The sequence below is a fragment of the Pseudophryne corroboree genome, chromosome 8 (genome assembly GCF_028390025.1).
Source record: "Pseudophryne corroboree isolate aPseCor3 chromosome 8, aPseCor3.hap2, whole genome shotgun sequence".
NCBI lineage: Eukaryota > Metazoa > Chordata > Amphibia > Anura > Myobatrachidae > Pseudophryne > Pseudophryne corroboree.
This window is the reverse complement of record NC_086451.1, coordinates 215,345,929-215,365,638: the sequence shown is the minus strand read 5'-3', so window position 1 is coordinate 215,365,638 and position 19,710 is coordinate 215,345,929. Positions and strand designations below refer to the sequence as shown.

The following is a 19,710-nucleotide window of genomic DNA, read 5'->3' as shown; positions in this document are numbered from 1 at the left end:
CCAGTAGCCTAAGAAGCAGGACCTATCTTCAGTGAGTAGGGCTGCTTCTCTCCCCTCAGTCCCACGTAGCAGAGAGTCTGTTGCCAGCAGATCTCTATGAAAATAAAAAAACCTAACAAAATACTTTCTTTTTAGCAAGCTCAGGAGAGCTCACTAAGTAGCACCCAGCTCGTCCGGGCACAGATTCAAAACTGAGGTCTGGAGGAGGGACATAGAGGGAGGAGCCAGAGCACACCAGTATCCAAATTCTTTCTTAAAGTGCCCTGTCTCCTGCGGAGCCCGTCTATTCCCCATGGTCCTTACGGAGTCCCCAGCATCCACTAGGACGTTAGAGAAATTATAGATTATATACAGTAACATTAAAAGATTACCAAACTGGATGTATAAAGTACATTTAAGGCTTGATGTCGACGCAGGCGTCTCTGTATTCTGCATTCGGAAAGCAGATATTTAGCTAACTGAATGCTAATGTGGCTATAGGCATCGTACCACCCCACTATTTCCCTCAGCCTTCATCACTAGAGGCCTCCTAGGCGTCATACACGCCACTCAGAAAATATCACAACTCCTACTACACCATAACAGTTCTCTTTCATAGAAATTAGCAGCTGATATCAAGTAACGCTCACTTAATGTGTCAGGAGAACCAGCCTGCTACAGATCACTAAATGTGGCCGCATACGGAGCTACGTGCAACTCAGAATAAGGCACTTAACTTCAAACCCCCAAAGCATGTTTCGCCCCCTGGTTTTGCCAAAGGTTTTTCTACTCATTTCTCCAAACAAAACGTATGACTGCCTCCCTTCATTCATGGTCCATTTATAGTGAAGTGTTTGTCACCTGGCATGACACACTGTAGTTACCCGTCCCTCGGAAGAAGCACTGCTTGCTGCAATAGCAGTCGGTGTCAGGAGTTCTCTTTGCAGGTATTCATTTTTCATTTTTCTAACCCAGTGGCCTTTAGTTGCCAGAGCGTAAGGGTTTCCTTTCCATGTATCATTCTGCTCTGTCCAATTATCATGATATAAAGGCTCAGAAAATGATCACACATTTCATTAAAATCTACAATCAAAAGGAAACAGATACTTTATAATATTTAAAAAAAGTTTAATAAATTAAAAATATATATTGCATTTAAACCTTTTATTTAAAACAAATCATGTATTTAAAGAAATTCACAGCTGACCCCTCCAAATGCACTAACACCCTAGGAAAGAAAGATGCACAGTAGTGTTTGAATAGTCAAAGCGTGGCGGGCGAAGCGAGCCCGCGAGGGTACTTTTCGGGTACCCTGTTCGGCCGTAGCCCCTCCCCCTGGTGACGTGTCTCCTCCCCTAGTGACGTCAGAAGGTCCCTTCTCCCACTCCGATTTAGAACCAACCATAGTTTGATGCACACCGTGGAGTTTATTTTTTAAATAGGAAGGCCTCCCTTTGTAAACTAGCTTTACCCCCAACATCCTTCTTTAATGACTAACAAAGTGTCTACAACATAGATATCCATCTTACAACTGCACTTTTGAACCGATAAGTTGTCTGATAAGGAAGAAATTTATTTAAAAGCTAAGCAATGCAACATTGGTGTATCAGATATAAAGTACAGGGTGAACAAGCCGCAGACTTGGCAGTTAAGTTTAAAGGCAATTGTTTTATCTCCACATATAATTACGTTGTTGCGCAGAAGGTCTGTTTGCACATCTTCTGATGTGTAATCTTTTGCTCTTGTCTGTATTCTCTCCTGTTTTTATATTGAGTGCACAACAATTATTACCACTGATTATAAGAAGTTGTATTGCTTATACAAAAAAACAAAAAAAAACAACCCAACCATTTATATGCATAACTTTGAATTACATCCCTATTGTTTGACCACCTTTGGCCACAGAAATGTGTTTAAGACACAAAGTAACAAAGCAAGTATAAATCAGGCTGTTATGTTCAGTAGTGAAATGCAGTTTTACATGACATCTCTTTTGTAAACTTCCAGTACTGAAGGAGTACACTAGCAGAACTGGAACATTAATCGACAACGGGCTTACCACCACCTAGAGTACTAGAGATTCAGTCTAGGAGGAAGAGAGAAAATACACACACATACATATATATATATACATATATATTTGTACTTAGTGCAAGCTATATACACAAAATAAAATACACAGCATTTGTTTGCATTTAAACTTCCTTTTGGGTTTCTGGTCATTTAGACACAGGTGTCACGTGATCCTCCAAACCGCTCAGAGATTCCCATCTTATAAGCTTACACGTGTCCTTTTGTAATCAAACAAAGTGAGCCCATTGCAGGGCTAAGGAGATGATGAGGGGCTGAAGGTCAGGATCATCCAACTGATGACAAAGTAGAAGAGAAATATGGGATAGACTGCCAAGGCTCTGCGGTTAGGCGGCTGACTGTCCGCTAGAAAGGCCGTGGAGGCTGCAAAAGAATAATTTCAAGTCACACAATTGTATTCTCTTGCCTTATAATTTCATGAATGGATAACATACATAATCAAGCAGATTAAAGACCGTATCATCAGAGTTTGAAAGACTTGAATGCATGTGTATTTCTTGAGGTAACCTTTTTTTATTTAGATAGGGGGGGAGGGGGTGGGGCTACGGTGTGACGTTACAGAGCAGTATCGTTTGCATATCGCTCAGTGTGTATGCATTACAGACGACCGCTCTGGCAGGGAAGGGAACACACTAGACAATGTCGATCATAGAGCACACCGCCTAGTGTGTACCCACTTTTAGTTTGTAAACTAAGCGGACATGAGCAATCTTTCAATGTATGTTATTAGCTTGTGTCATCATGACCCTATTTTTATTTTTAATTCTCTCAAGGTATTTCAGGGACACTGCAAATATTAGGATGACACACATGCTCACTGTTGGAAACCAGCTCTGAGTAACAATGTTATTATGGATCCCAATGGACAAGTGGAAGTAATGCTTGAGTACAAAAGATTAGGGGGTAGATTTCCTAAAGTTTCTAAAACATACAAGTGGTGGTATTGCCCATAGCAACCAATCGTTTCTCTATTGCATTCTAGAAAATTATAGAATCTAATTGGTTGCTATGCACAACACCAGCAATTGTCTTAGAAGCTTTGGGGGTATATGCAATTGCGGTCGAATTCCCGAAATTGTCGAAAAACGGGACTTTTTCGCCAAAAAAAAAAAATCGACAATGCAATTCAGTACTTTCCGTCAAAAAAACGGACTTTCAAAATTCGACTTTTTGAAATTTGACATTTGTCAAATTCGACATTTCTGCAATGGTACAAATGCAGCAATTCGCCAAAAGTATATTCAATTGAAGTTTGGAAATTCGACAACAGTGCTTTTAGACAGTAAATTCGTCATTTTCAATCCGCCACACTTTGGTGGGGGAATCTAATAAAAAAAATTTAAAACATGTTTTTTTTGGTGTTTTTTTTTATTGGTAATAGCATATCTATTTATATTAGAAGGGATTAGGTAATTGGTTTGTCTATTTTGGAGGCACAAGTATTATTTATATATTTTTAAAAAATAAGATTTTACTCACCGGTAAATCTATTTCTCGTAGTCCGTAGTGGATACTGGGACTCCGTAAGGACCATGGGGATTAGCGGCTCCGCAGGAGACTGGGCACAACTAAAGAAAGCTTTAGGACTACCTGGTGTGCACTGGCTCCTCCCACTAAGACCCTCCTCCAGACCTCAGTTAGGATACTGTGCCCGGAAGAGCTGACACAAATAGGAAGGATTTTGAATCCCGGGTAAGACTCATACCAGCCACACCAATCACACCGTATAACTCGTGATACTATACCCAGTTAACAGTATGAAATATAACTGAGCCTCTCAACAGATGGCTCAACAGTAACCCTTTAGTTAGGCAATAACTATAAACAAGTATTGCAGACAATCCGCACTTGGGATGGGCGCCCAGCATCCACTACGGACTACGAGAAATAGATTTACCGGTGAGTAAAATCTTATTTTCTCTGACGTCCTAAGTGGATGCTGGGACTCCGTAAGGACCATGGGGATTATACCAAAGCTCCCAAACGGGCGGGAGAGTGCGGATGACTCTGCAGCACCGAATGAGCAAACTCTAGGTCCTCCTCAGCCAGGGTATCAAACTTGTAGACTGTTGCAAAAATGTTTGAACCCGACCAAGTAACAGCTCGGCAAAGTTGTAAAGCCGAGACCCCTCGGGCAGCCGCCCAAGAAGAGCCCACTTTCCTCGTGGAATGGGCTTTTACAGATTTAGGGTGCGGCAGTCCAGCCGCAGCATGTGCAAGTTGAATTGTGCTACAGATCCAGCGAGCAATAGTCTGCTTAGAAGCAGGAGCACCCAGCTTGTTGAGTGCATACAGGATAAATAGCGAGTCAGTTTTCCTGACTCCAGCCGTCCTGGAAACATATACTTTTTCAGGGCCCCTGACTACGTCCAGTAACTTGGAATCCAAGTCCCAAGTAGCCGCAGGCACCACAATAGGTTGGTTCACATGAAAAACTGATACCACCTTAGGAAGGAATTGGGAACGAGTCCTCAATTCCGCCTTATCCATATAAAATACAGATAAGGGCTTTTGTATGACAAAGCCGCCAATTCTGATACACGCCTGGCCGACGCCACGGCCACAGCATGACCACTTTCCACGTGAGGTATTGTAGCTCCACGGATTTAAGTGGCTCAACCCAATGCGACTTCAGGAAATCCAACACCACGTTGAGATCCCACGGTGCCACTTGAGGCACAAACGGGGGCTGACTATGCAGCACTCCCTTAACAAAAGTCCGAACTTCAGGCAGTGAAGCCAGTTCTGTTTTGGAAGAAAATCGATAGAGCCGAAATCTGGACCTTCATGGAACCCAATTTTAGGCCCATAGTCACCTCTGACTGTAGGAAGTGCACAAATCGACCTAGCCGAAATTTCTCCTTTGGTGCCTTCCTGGCCTCACAGCACGCAACATATTTCCACCATATGCGGTGATAATGGTTTGCGTTCACTTCTTTCCTAGCTTTAAATAGCGTAGGGATAACTTCCTCCGGAATGCCCTTTTCCTTCAGGATCAGGCGTTCAACCGCCATGCCGTCAAACGCAGCCGCGGTACGTCTTGGAACAGACAGGCCCCCTGCTGCAGCAGGTCCTGTCTGAGCGGCAGAGGCCATGGGTCCTCTGAGATCATTTCTTGGAGTTCTGGTTACCAAGCTCTTCTTGGCCAACCCGGAACAATGAGTATAGTTCTTACTCCTCTCCTTCTTATTATTCTCATTACCCTGGGTAAGAGAGGCAGAGAAGGGAACACATACACCGACTGGTACACCCACGGTGTTACCAGAGCGTCCACAGCTATCGCCTGAGGGTCCCTTGACCTGGCGCAATATCTTTGTAGCTTTTTGTTGAGGCGGGACGCCATCATGTCCACCTGTGGCCTTTCCCAACGGTGTACAATCATTTGGAAAACTTCTGGATGAAGTCCCCACTCTCCCGGGTGGAGGTCGTGTCTTCTGAGAAAGTCTGCTTCTCAGTTGTCCACTCCGGGAATGAACACTGCTGACAGTGCTAACACATGATTTTCCGCCCATCGGAGAATCCTTGTGGCTTCTGCCATCGCCATCCTGCTTCTTGTGCCGCCCTGTCGGTTTACATGAGCGACCGCCGTGATGTTGTCTGACTGGATCAGCACCGGCCGGTGTTGAAGCAGGGGTCTAGCCTGACTTAGGGCATTGTAAATGGCCCTTAGTTCCAGAATATTTATGTGTAGGGAAGTCTCCTGACTTTTCCATAGCCTTGGAAGTTTCTTCCCTGTGTGACTGCCCCCCAGCCTCGAAGGCTGGCATCCGTGGTCACCAGGACCCAGTCCTGTATGCCGAATCTGCGGCCCCCTAGAAGATGAGCACTCTGCAGCCACCACAACAGCGACACCCTGGCCCTTGGAGACAGGGTTATCCTCCGATGCATCTAAAGATGCGACCCGGACCACTTGTCCAACAGATCCCACTGGAAATCCTTGCATGGGACCTGGCGAATGGAATTTCTTCGTAAGAAGCTACCATCCTTCCCAGGGCTCGCGTGCATTGATGCACCGACACCTGTATACGTATTAGGAGGTCTCTGTCTAGAGACGACAACTCCTTGGACTTCTCCTCCGGGAGAAACCCTTTTTATCCTGTTCTGTGTCCAGAACCATACCCAGGAGCAGTAGACGCGTCGTAGGAACCAGCTGCGACTTTGGAATATTCAGAATCCAGCCGTGCTGTTGTAGCACTTCCCGAGATAGTGCTACTCCGCCGAACAACTGCTCCCTGAACCTCGCCTTTATAAGGAGATCGTCCAAGTACGGGATAATTATTTCGGCCATTACCTTGGTAAATACCTCGGTGCCAGGGACAGACCAACGGCAACGTCTGGAATTGGTAATGACAATCCTGTACCACAATTTTGAGGTACTCCTGGTGAAGAGGGTAAATAGGGACATGCAGGTAAGCATCCTTGATGTCCAGTGATACCATGAAATTCTCCAGGCTTGCAATAATCGCCCTGAGCGATTCCATTTTGAACTTGAACCTTCGTATATAAGTGTTCAAGGATTTCAATTTTAGAATGGGTCTCACCGAACCGTCTGGTTTCGGTACCACAACATTTTGGAATAGTAACCCCGGCCTTGTTGAAGGAGGGGTACCTTGATTTCACCTGCTGGAAGTACAGCTTGTGAATTGCCGCCAGTACTACCTTTCTCCGAGGGCAGCAGGCAAGGCTGATGTGAGGTAACGGCGAGGGGGAGTCGCCTCGAACTCCAGCCTGTATCCCTGTGATACTATTTGCAGAACCTAGGGATCCACCTGTGGGCAAGCCCACTGGTCCCTGAAGTTCCCGAGACGCGCCCCCACCGCACCTGTGTGGAGCCCCAACGTCATGCGGTGGACTCAGAGGAAGCGGGGGAAGATTTTTGATCCTGGGAACTGGCTGCTGGTGCAGCTTTTTCCTTCTTCCCTTGTCTCTGTGTAGAAAGGAAGCGCCTTTGACCCGCTTGCTTTTCTGAAGCCGAAAGGACTGTACCTGAAAACACAGTGCTTTCTTAGGCTGTGAGGAAACCTGAGGTAAAAAATTTTCTTCCCAGCTGTTGCTGTGAATACGAGGTCCCAGAGACCATCCCCAAACAATTCCTCACCCTTATAAGGCAGAATCTCCATGTGCCTTTTATAGGCAGCATCACCTGTCCCCTGCCGGGTTTCTAATACCCTCCTGGCAGAATGGACATTGCATTAATTCTGGATGCCAGCCGGCAAATATCCCTCTGTGCATCCTTTATATCTAAGACGACGTCTTTAATATGCTCTATGTTAGCAAACTATTATCCCTGTCTTAGAGTATTAATATTATCTGACTGGGTATCAGACCACGCTGCAGCAGCACTATTTATGCTGAGGCAATTGCAGGTCTCAGTATATAACCTGAGTATGTATATACAGACTTCAGGATAGCCTCCTGCGTTTTATCAGCAGGCTCCTTCAAGGTGGCCGTATCCTAAAACGGCAGTGCCACCTTTTTTGACAAACGTGTGAGCGCCTTATCCACCCTAAGGGATATCTCCCAACGTGACCTATCCTCTGGCGGGAAAGGGTACGCCATCAGTAACTTTTTAGAAATTACCAGTTTCTTATCGGGGGAACCCACGCTACTTTACACACTTCATTCATTCATCTGATGGGGGAACAAAACACTGGCTGCTTTTTCTCCCCAAAATAAAACCCCTTTTATGTGGTACTTGGGTTCATGTCAGAAATGCGTAACACATTTTTCATTGCCGAGATCATGTAACGGATGTTCCTAGTGGATTGTGTATATGTCTCAACCTCGTCGACACTGGAGTCAGACTCCGTGTCGACATCTGTGTCTGCCATCTGAGGTAACGGGCGTTTTTTGAGCCCCTGATGGCCTTTGAGACGCCTGGGCAGGCGCGGGCTGAGAAGCCGGCTGTCCCACAGCTGTTTTACGTCATCCAGCCTTCTATGTAAGGAGTTGACATTGTCGGTTAATACCTTCCACCTATCCATCCACTCTGGTGTCGGCCCCACAGGGGGCGACATCCCATTTATCGGCCTCTGCTCCACCTCCACGTAACCTTCCTCATCCCACATGTCGACACAGCCGTACCGACACACAGCACACACACAGGGAATGCTCTGACTGAGGACAGGATCCCACAAAGTCCTTTGGGGAGACAGAGAGAGAGTATGCCAGCACACACCAGAGCGCTATATAATGCAGGGATTAACACTATAACTGAGTGATTTTTCCCCCAATAGCTGCTTGTACAGGTTGAGTATCCCATATCCAAATATTCCGAAATACGGAATATTCCGAAATACGGACTTTTTTGAGTGAGATAGTGAAATCTTTGTTTTTTGATGACTCAATGTACACAAACTTTGTTTAATACACAAAGTTATTAAAAATATTGTATTAAATGGCCTTCAGGCTGTGTGTATAAGGTGTATATGAAACATAAATTAATTGTGTGAATGTACACACACTTTGTTTAATGTACAAAGTTATAAAAAATATTGGCTAAAATGACCTTCAGGCTGTGTGTATAAGGTGTATATGTAACATAAATGCATTCTGTGCTTAGATTTAGGTCCCATCACCATGATATCTCATTATGGTATGCAATTATTCCAAAATACGGAAAAATCCCATATCCAAAATACCTCTGGTACCAAGCATTTTGGATATGGGATACTCAACCTGTATAAACAATATTGCGCCTAAATTTAGTGCCCCCCCCCTCTCTTTTTAACCCTTTGAGCCTGAAAACTACAGGGGAGAGCCTGGGGAGCTGTCTTCCAGCTGCACTGTGAAGAGAAAATGGCGCCAGTGTGCTGAGGGAGATAGCTCCGCCCCTTTTTCACGGACTTTTCTCCCACTTTTTTATGGATTCTGGCAGGGGTATTTATCACATATATAGCCTCTGGGGCTATATATTGTGATGATTTTGCCAGGCAAGGTGTTTATATTGCTGCTCAGGCCCCCCCCCCCCCCCCCCCCCCAGCGCCCTGCACCCATCAGTGACCGGAGTGTGAGGTGTGCATGAGGAGCAATGGCGCACAGCTGCAGTGCTGTGCGCTACCTTGGTGAAGACTGAAGTCTTCTGCCGCCGATTTTCCGGAACACTTCTTGCTTCTGGCTCTGTAAGGAGGCCGGCGGCGCGGCTCCGGGACCGAACATCAATGGCCAGTTCCATGCGGTCGATCCCTCTGGAGCTAATGGTGTCCAGTAGCCTAAGAAGCCCAAGCTACTACCAGTTAGGTAGGTTCGCTTCTTCTCCCCTTAGTCCCTCGCTGCAGTGAGTCTGTTGCCAGCAGATCTCACTGTAAAATAAAAAAACTAAAATATACTTTCTTTCTAGGAGCTCAGGAGAGCCCCTAGTGTGCATCCAGCTCAGCCGGGCACAAGAATCTAACTGAGGTCTGGAGGAGGATCTTAGTGGGAGGAGCCAGTGCACACCAGGTAGTCCTAAAGCTTTCTTTAGTTGTGCCCAGTCTCCTGCGGAGCCGCTAATCCCCCATGGTCCTTACGGAGTCCCAGCATCCACTTAGGACGTCAGAGAAATATTATTATTATTTTTATTTTATTTTTTAAATGGAATGGTAAAATCCCGAAAAAAAATGGCGTGGGGTCCCCCCTCCAAAGCATAACCAGCATCGGGCTCTTCGAGCCGGTCCTGGTTCTAAAAATCCGGGGGGGAAAATGACAGGGATCCCCCGTATTTTTAAAACCAGCACCGGGCTCTGCGCCTGGTGCTGGTGCAAAAAATACGGGAGACAAAAAGCGTAGGGGTCTTCCGTATTTTTTACACCAGCATCTGGCTCCACTAGCTGGACAGATAATGCCACAGCCGGGGGTCACTTTTATACAGCGCCCTGCGGCCGTGGCATTAAATACCCAACTAGTCACCCCTGGCCGGGGTACCCTGGGGGAGTGGGGACCCCTTCAATCAAGGCTGATAGCCTTGAGAAATTTGAAAGAATATTGTTTTTTCCAGTAGTACTACAAGTCCCAGCAAGCCTCCCCGCAGGCTGGTACTTGGAGAACCACAAGTACCAGCATGCGGGAGAAAAACGGGCCCGCTGGTACCTGTAGTTCTACTGGAAAAAAACCACCCAAATAAAAACAGGACACGCACACCGTGATAGTAAAACTTTATTACACACATGTCGACACACACATACTTACCTATGTTCACACGCCAACCTCTGTCCACTTGTCCAAGTAGAATCCACGTGTACCTGTGAATAAAATTATACTCACCTGATCCAGTGTCCAGGTTATAATCCACGTACTTGGCAAAAAAAAAAAAACGAACACCCGGACCAAACGGACTGAAAGCTCCCTCCATTAGTTTCAATGGTGGGAACTTTGCGGGTAGCGGTGGGGTTACCCGCGGTCAGCCGCTGACCGCGGGTGACCTCACCGCTGACGCAAAGTTCCCACCATTGAATATAATGGAGAGGCTTTGCGATGCGCTGTCTGACAGCTCAGACGCGCATAGCCAATCAGCAGAGTGCCAGGACGTTGCGCTCGCTGATTGGCTGTAGAGACCTTTCTGTGACAGCAGTCACGGGGGGTCTCTGCATTCAGTCCGTTTGGTTCGGGTGTTCGTTTTTTTCTTTTTTTTGCCAAGTACGAGGATTATTTTAAAAGATCCGGACACTGGATTGAGGAGAGTATAATTTTTTTCACAGGTACCCCGGATTCTTCAGTGACGAGGGGGGCGTGGCAGTCGGCGGGTCAACATAGGTAAGTATGTATGTGTCGGCATGTATGAAATAAAGTTTTACTTTCACGGTGTGTGTCTCCTGTTTTATTTGGGTATTTTTTTTCCAGTAGAACTACAGGTACCAGCGGGCCCGTTTTTCTCCCGCATGCTGGTACTTGTGGTTCTCCAAGTACCAGCTTGCGGGGGAGGCTTGCTGGGACTTGTAGTACTACTGGAAAAAACAATATTCTTTCAAATTTCTCAAGGCTATCAGCCCCCCATCCGCAGCCCTTCGATGGGGGGGGTACAGCCTCGGGCTTCACCCCTGGCCCTTGGGTGGCTGGGGGGGGGGACCCCTTGATTGAAGGGGTCCCCACTCCCCCAGGGTACCCCGGCCAGGGGTGACTAGTTGGATATTTAATGCCACGGCCGCAGGGCACTGTATAAATGTGACCCCCGGCTGTGGCATTATCTGTCCAGCTAGTGGAGCCCGATGCTGGTGTAAAAAATACGGGGGACCCCTACTCTTTTTGTCCCCCGTATTTTTTGCACCAGGCGCAGAGCCCGGTGCTGGTTTTAAAATACGGGGGATCCCCTGTCATTTTTCCCCCCGTATTTTTAGAACCAGGACCGGCTCGAAGAGCCTGAGGCTGGTTATGCTTTGGAGGGGGGACCCACGCAATTTTTTTCCGGGTTTTTTACAGTTTTTTCCCGTTTTTTAAAAATCGGATCAAAATCCGTCAAATCGTCCGTTTTTCGACAGCGGGACTGTCGAATCCGTTTTCTATTGAATATGGTAAATTTCGGCATCCACTTGCCGGAATTCGACGATCGCATTGTGTCGAATTAAAAAACGGGCGAAAAATTGCCGCGATTTGTCGCTAATTGCATATACCCCTTAGAAAATCTACCCCTAGGGGTTATATTTATGAAGTGGAAGCTTGCAGCTAAAAATGTAAAGTGTCACTAATATCCAGTGTAAGGCACGAAGAGCAACTTTATCTCCAGCAGTTGCAAAGTGCATGACAAAGGGCACTGCCCCATGACTCCCACCCCCCACACTCTATTGCCTATCCTCATCAGTCTTCCCCCTACTCTCACACTTCAGTGCAGGGTACAGTGCCCTGTCTCTACGGAAGCAAGCCAATTAATTGAATACAGTGGCAGGCAAAATGAAGATTATCAGCTCCGCACCAGAGGGACACTGTTGAAAATGTGTAAATGGAAGAAAGGTGGTCGGGACTGGTGTAACTACTGTGGACTGGCATCCAAGGCTGGTGTGGTCGTATAATTCCAGATAAACTGATGCAATACTTTTTTTTTTTTTTATCCTTAGGTTTAACAATTTTTATTGCACTCTGTATGATAAATGAAACCTCAAAGCAGACTACAAATCTTAAATCTTATGATTCTATCTCAAGTACGTTTAGAGTTATAAGGATTTGAAAATGTGGAAATCCACCAGTTTTGGCACTCGTGTGCACACCAAAATCTAATGTCCTAATTTGTCCTATCTGGGGACACTGGTAGATGATGGGTTAAGAGGGAATGCTGAGGAGTAGGCACTATATAGTTAACTCCTTTGTGACTGCACCCCCTCCCCTCCCGTAGACCCTCCCTATCCCCATCAGCAACTCAGTTTTTTTTCATTTAGTGCCTACTATGGAGTAGGCACATAGTAAATTTGCCCCTAAGATGGAAATCTATTTAAGATGGGATGTTGCCTACAGAAACCAATCAGCCTCTACTTCTCATTTATCTAGCACCTTCTAGAAGATAATACCTGGAATCTGATTGGTTGCCATGGGCAACATTGTATCGTAAATAGAACTCCCATTTTAGTAAATGTATCCCACAGAGGCCCTCATTCCGAGTCGATCGCTCGCTAGCTGCTTTTAGCAGCAGTGCAAACGCTAAGCCGCCGCCCTCTGAGAGTGTATCTTAGCTTAGCAGAAGTGCGAACGAAAGGTTTTCATGCAGTTTCAGAGTGGCTCAAAACCTACTCCTACCTTCCGATCACTGCAGACAGTTTAGTTCCTGGTTTGACGTCACAAACACGCCCTGCGTTCGGCCAGCCACTCCCCCGTTTCCACAGCCACTCCTGCGTTTTAACCTGACACGCCTGCGTTTTTAGCACACTCCCGGAAAACGGTTAGTTACCTCCCAGAAACACCCACTTCCTGTCAATCACTCACCGATCAGCCGAGCGACTGAAAAGAGTCGCTCGGCCTTGTGTAAAACTGCATAGTTTTGTGTGAAAGTACTTTGCGCGTGTGCACTGCGACCCATACGCATGAGCAGAACAGCCCATTTTTAACCTGATCGCTATGCTGCGAACGACGGCAGCTAGCGATCAACTCGGAATGAGGGCCCGAGTTAGTTAGGTCATACTATGGTTTATACAGACACCACTTTGGGGCGTACAGTGTTGTGCACGGCTTTGCTCGAGTGTACCCCTCTTTTGGCAAGTCCAATCGTCTACCAGTGTCTCCCAATGTAAAATCAATTCTACCAAGTCCTGAGTTCCGTCCCTGTTTAATACTTTATGTTTTAGGATTGTCCATATCAAATATGAAGTAGGGATCTCAACGGGTTCTTAGTCTTTAAGTAAATTTTGTTTATAGCAAAGTGAAATGTCTGATTTACCATTATATTGCAGTCATATATCAAAAACCTTTAAAAAAAATGTAAAAAGTGGACCATTTTTTTCGCCTTGTTACGTTTGTAATCTTGACAGTATGTTTTTTCATAAATTAGTTTCATTAACAGTCTTTTTACAGTGGAGACAATTTTCTTTTTTTCTGCAATAGAAAACAAAAGAGATTTATGGTAGACTTACCATAGTTAAATCTCTTTCTGCGAGGTACACCGAGTTCCACAGGGAATACATAGGGGTGTGGAGTTGGATCTTGATCCAGAGGCACCAACAGGCTAAAGCTTTGACTGTTCCCAGGATGCATTGCATGGCCTCCTCTATAACCCCGCCTCCGGACACTGGAGCTCAGTTTCATTAACCAGTCCAATGCAGTAGCAGGTAAAAAGAGAAGGCAGACGTTAGTCACATAGAACCACATTCTCACGACAGGAGAAGGGACCAGTGGCTAATGCCATACATCCCCCAAAGAAGCTAAGTGCGTCAGGGTGGGCACCCTGTGGAACCCAGTGTTCCTCGCAGAAAGAGTTTTAACTATGGTAAGTATACCATAAATCTCCTTTTCTGCAGCGGGGTACACTGTGTTCCACAGGGAATACATTGGGGATATCCTAAAGCAGTTCCTCATGGGAGGGTATGCACCGTAGCGGGCACAAGAACCCGGCGTCCAAAGGAAGCATCCTGGGATGCGGAAGTATCAAAGACATAAACCCTGATGAACGTGTTCACAGAGGACCACGCACAACTGTTCAGCGGATGCGCCTCGGCGGGCTGCCCAAGAAGGTCCAACAGACCAAGTAGAATGGGCTTTGATAGCAACAGGAACTGGAAGGCCATCCTGTGCATATACTTGTGCAATCACCATTCTAATCCATCTGGCCAAGGTTTGCTTATTCGCAGGCCAGCCACGTTTGTGAAAACCAAAAAGTACAAAAAGAGTATCGGACCTCCGGAGAGAGGCAGTTCTCTCCACATAAATACGGAGAACCCGTACCATATCCAAAGACCGCTCTTTTGAGGACAAACCAAAAAAGAGATAAAAGCTGGAACCATGATCTATTGGTTAAGGTGAAAAGATGACACCACCTTAGGCAAATAACCAGGGCGAGTTCGGGAAACTGCCCGGTCACGGTGAAAAATCAGAAAGGGCGGACGACAGGACAAAGCTTTTTAAGTCCGACAACCTCCTAGCAGAGGCAATAGCCAGCAGAACCATGACCTTAAGCGTAAGATATTTAAGGTCCACAGACTCAAGAGGTTCAAATGGAGACTCTTGTAGGGCATTCAAGACAACAGACAGATCCCATGGAGCCACAGGAGGGACATAGGGAGGCTGGATCCGTAAAACGCCTTGAGTGAAAGTATGAACCTCAGGAATAGACGCAATTTTTCTCTGAAACCACACCGACAAGGAAAAAATATGAACCTTGAGGGAGGCCAAACGAAGGCCTAAGTCCAGGCTTTGTTGCAGAAAAGCTAAAAGTCTGGAAGTTCTGAAATTGTATGCATCGTAATTCTTAGCAGCACATCAGGTAAAGTAAGAATTCCAGACCCTGTAATAAATCTGTGCAGAAGCCGGTTTGCGGGTCTTCAGCATAGTTTGGATAACCGCCTCGGAGAATCCTTTGGCCCTCAGGAGTGAAGCTTCAAGAGCCACGCCGTCAAAGCCAGTCTGGCTAGGTCCGGTAAGACACAAGGGCCTTGAATGAGGAGGTCTGGGCCTTGAGGAAGTAGAAGAGGACGCTCGATCGATAGAACCTGCAGGTCTGAGAACCAATGCCGTCTGGTCCACGCTGGAGCGACTAGAAGCAGCATTCCTCCTTCTTGCTTGAACTTCCGTAGTACCCTGGGCAGGAGTGACACTGGAGGGAACACGTATGGCAGCTGAAAGCTCCATGGAATTGCCAGTGCATCCACGAATGCTGCTTGAGGATCCTTTGTCCTTGATCCGAAGACCGGAACCTTGTGATTGTGTCGAGACGCCATCAGGTCTACATCTGGTAGGCCCCACTTGTCCACTAGGAATTGAAAGACTTCAGGATGAAGACTCCACTCTCCTGCGTGCACGTCCTGACTGAGGAAATCCGCTTCCCAGTTGAGGACTCCGGGAATGAACACTGCCGTTATTGCTGGCAGATGGCGTTCCGCCCAACGAAGGATTTTTGACACTTCCATCATTGCAATGCGGCTTCAAGTGCCGCCTTGATGATTTATGTATACCACCGTGGTGGCGTTGTCTGATTGTACTTGAACAGGCCTGTTCTGTACTAGAGGCAAGGCATAATTCAAAGCATTGAACACTGCCCGCAATTCCAGAATGTTTATTGGGAGGAGAGATTCCTCCTTGATCCACCGACCCTGGAGAGAGTGTTGCTCTAGCGCCACTCCCCAACCCTGCAGACTGGCATCCGTAGTTAGTAGGACCCAGTTGGGGATCCAGAAAGGTTGGCCCCTGCTCAACCGTTGGTCCTCTAGCCACCAGCTCAGTGACAGACGAATCTCCGAAGTCAAGGAGATCATTTGAGACCTGATCTGATGAGGCAGGCCGTCCCATTTGGAAAGTATTCACTGCTGCAGAGGGCGGGAATTAAATTGAGCGTACTCTACCATGTCAAAATCCGACACCATGAGGCCCAGTACTTTCATCGCCGAGTGTATCAACACTCTTGGGCGAGAAAGGAAGCATCTGATCCTGTCCTGAAGTTTCAGGACTTACTCCATGGACAGAAACAGTCTTCGGGTGTGTGTGTGTGTCTATCAGAAACCCCAGGTGCACCATGCTCCGAGCAGGGACCAGAGAGGATATTTTCCAGTTGGTGAGCCACCCGTGGGCTCGTAGGAATTGGACCGTCAGTTCCAGATGACTGAGGAGAACATCTTGGGTGTTCGCCAGGACCAACAAGTCGTCCAGATACGGCAGGATCCTGATTCCCCGACGGCGGAGAAGGGCTGTCATCACGGCCATGACCTTGGTGAAGATCCGAGGGGCTGTGGTCAGTCCAAATGGCAGAGCCTGGAATTGATAATGTAGGTTGCCAATAGCAAACCGCAGATATTTCTGATGTGATATGGCAATAGGTATATGCAGGTAAGCATCCTGTATGTCCAGGGATACCATATAGTCTTCGGGTTCCATGGCCAGTACAATTGAGCGCAGAGTTTCCATATGGAATTTGGACACACTCACAAATTTCTTCAATGACTTGAGGTTGAATATAGGCTGGAAGGACCCATTTGGTTTCGGAACTAGAAACAGGGTCGAATAGTATTTCCTGCCTCCCTGGGACAGAGGTACCGGCAATACCACTCCTGTGTCCAGGAGGGATCGCACAAACAACTGTAGAGCTTGCGCTTTCAACGGATCCGAAGGGATAACCGTCGAGCAGAACTGGCGAGGTAGACGTCTCTTGAAAGATTGCGTACCCGTGAGAGACAACCTCCCGCACCCAGGCATCCGAAGTGGTCTTTAACCAGGCCTGGGTGAACTGCAGAAGTCGGCCTCCCACCCTGGGATCCCCCAGGGGGAGGCCCGCCCCATCATGCAGCAGGCTTGTCTTGTTTGGAAGCAGGCTGACGGGCGGCCCAGGATTGTTTAGGTTTGGGCTTAGTGGTTTTGGAAGTATGAGCCTGTCTCGGGTATGCCTGACCCTTTGCTTTCCCTGAAGGTCGAAAGGAACGAAAAGTAGTACTCTTTGCCTTCGGTGCAGAAGGATTAGTACTTGGGAGAAACGCAGTCTTAGCAGTCGCCGAGTCAGTCACAATGTTTTTCAGATCCTCCCCAAATAGGATGTCTCCCTTAAAAAGGAGCACCTCCAAGTTCTTTTTGGAGTCTAGGTCCACCTTCCAGGACCTCAACCACAGAATTTGGCGAGCCAGTATAGATGTAGTAGACGCCTTGGCCGCCATTACACCTGCCTCGGAGGACGCCTCCTGAATATAGTGGGAGGCGGTGGTAATATGAGACCGATATTGTCTGGCAGTGTCAGAAATATCCTGAGGTAGCCCATCCTGTAATGCCTGAACCCATGCTTTAATTCCTTTTGTGGCCCCGGAGGCTGCTATAGTGGGTCTATGTACAGCACCGGTAAGGGAGTAAATAGACTTCAGGCATCCCTCCACACGCTTATCCGTCGGTTCCATCAGTGAGGTGACAGTGGTGACAGGCAGAGTAGATGACACCACAAGACGGGCGACATGAGAGTCCACCGGCGGTGGAGTTTCCCACTTGTTACTCAACTCCGCAGGGATATGATAACGAATCTTATTAGACAGGGAGAATTTCTTTCCTGGAGACAACCAGGATTCCTGACGTATGTCAATTAAATGGTCAGAATGTGGTAAAAGTACTTTAGTAACCTTCTGAAGTTTGAACTTATCAGGTTTCTTAGACGCAGTAGTAGGATCTACCTCAACATCAATATGTAGAATCAGCTTAATAGCCTCCACTAGGTCGGGAACGTCAACCTGAGTTGTAGGTTCCTCGTCAGAAGCGACTGTATCAGTGTCTGACGGATCAGTATATTCCCCATCCTAATCAGAAGAATTATTTGAAATATCAGTGGATTGTGAGGAGGAAGCGGCCCACTTAGATGACCCCTTGACCGCAGAGGGGCGTGTGGTAGACTTTTGTCTAACCAAACATTGATTTAATTGTTGTATCTGGGTAGACAGTGTGTCCGCCCAGGGCGGATTAACCACAGGGACAATATGTGGCTGCAATGGCACAGGAGGCCCCACAGGGGGCGTAAGATGTGTCACAAGCTTATTCAGCATACTTGAAAACACTGCCCAAGGTGGTTCCTTATTGGCCACAGGTGATGCGGGCTGACTGGGAGATGTATGGCACCCAGTACATGAACCATCAGCTAAAACGTCCCCTTCAGATAAATCCCTGGTGCAAGCACTGCATGATGCAGAAGAGTCCGCGGATTTCCCACCCTGCGTGGCAGACATTATAGGGAATGTAGCCTTCGAGCGTAACAGTACAATATAGCCAGACAAACAATACCTGCAAATAAGCCCCTGATTTAGGTGACAGTAAATACAGGACACAAACAGAGAATTGAAGCGGTATGAGGTGACTGAAATACACAGTAAAAGACACAATACTGTGTAGCACTATATATAGTGTTCACTCTAGGCTGTTTTAGCAGAGCGCCGCGCTCTGCACGATTTTTTAAGGGCAAAACCCGCCCTGCCCTTTCTGCGGCGCCCTGCTAAAACAGCCGCGCGCTATCTGCCCTCTCTGCGTGTAAAGATGCCGCGTGCATGCACGCGGCATCCATTCACGCTGTCAGAGAGCTTTGGGGGAAGCCCAGCACCTCTGTAGGTGCTGGGCACGCCCTCAACAGTGACGCCGCCGGCCGCCCACGTCTGTGGACTGAACCGCCCACTTGCATTACGTGCAAGCGACCACGCCGCCTATTTGCATGGTCACGCCCCTTTTGGCGCGCGCTTGTGCCCCTCACGGACCTGCCTGTCCCCTAGAGTGAACACACATATACATATATATATATATATATATATATACACACACACAGAGAAATATATATATATATATATATTTCTCTAACGTCCTAGTGGATGCTGGGGACTCCGTAAGGACCATGGGGATAGACGGGCTCCGCAGGAGACATGGGCACTTTAAGAAAGAATTTAGGTTCTTTTGTGCACTGGCTCCTCCCTCTATGCCCCTCCTCCAGACCTCAGTTTGATACTGTGCCCAGACGAGCTGGGTACTTTTCCGTGAGCTCTCCTGAGTTCGCTGAGAGAAAGTATTTTGTTAGGTTTTTTATTTTCAGGGAGCTCTGCTGGCAACAGACTCCCTGCATCATGGGACAGAGGGGAGAGAAGCAGCCCTACTCTCTGAAGCTAGGTCCTGCTTCTTAGGCTACTGGACACCATTAGTTCCAGAGGGATCGTACACAGGATCTCACCCTCGCCGTCCGATCCCAGAGCCGCGCCGCCGTCCCCCTCGCAGAGCCGGAAAACAGAAGCCGGGTGAGTATGAGAAGCAAGAAGACTTCAAATCGGCGGCAGAAGACTCCGTTCTTCACTAAGGTAACGCACAGCACTGCAGCGGTGCGCCATTGCTCCCACACACCTCACATACTCCGGTCACTGTAAGGGTGCAGGACGCAGGGGGGGGCGCCCTGGGCAGCATTTTGAACCTCTTTTTGGCAAAAGTAAACATATATAGTTGGGCACTGTATATACAGTATGTATGAGCCCCCGCCAAGAAAATGCATATTTAAGTGGGACAGAAGCACGCCGTCGAGGGGGCGGGGCTTCTTCCTCA

General features: G+C 47.4%; 1 protein-coding gene across 2 annotated transcripts in view; it reads right to left on the bottom strand.

Annotated features, from left to right (window-relative positions):
- Positions 1-1,086: 1,086 nt before the first annotated feature.
- Positions 1,087-19,710, bottom strand: part of YIPF6 (Yip1 domain family member 6) — a 79,207-nt gene continuing 60,583 nt past the window's right edge. For both annotated transcript variants that reach the window (XM_063937078.1, XM_063937079.1), the window contains exon 7: positions 1,087-2,433. In XM_063937078.1, coding sequence (XP_063793148.1) covers positions 2,306-2,433 — 128 coding nt within the window. In that variant the 3' untranslated portion in view covers positions 1,087-2,305. The remainder of the gene's footprint in view (positions 2,434-19,710) is intronic.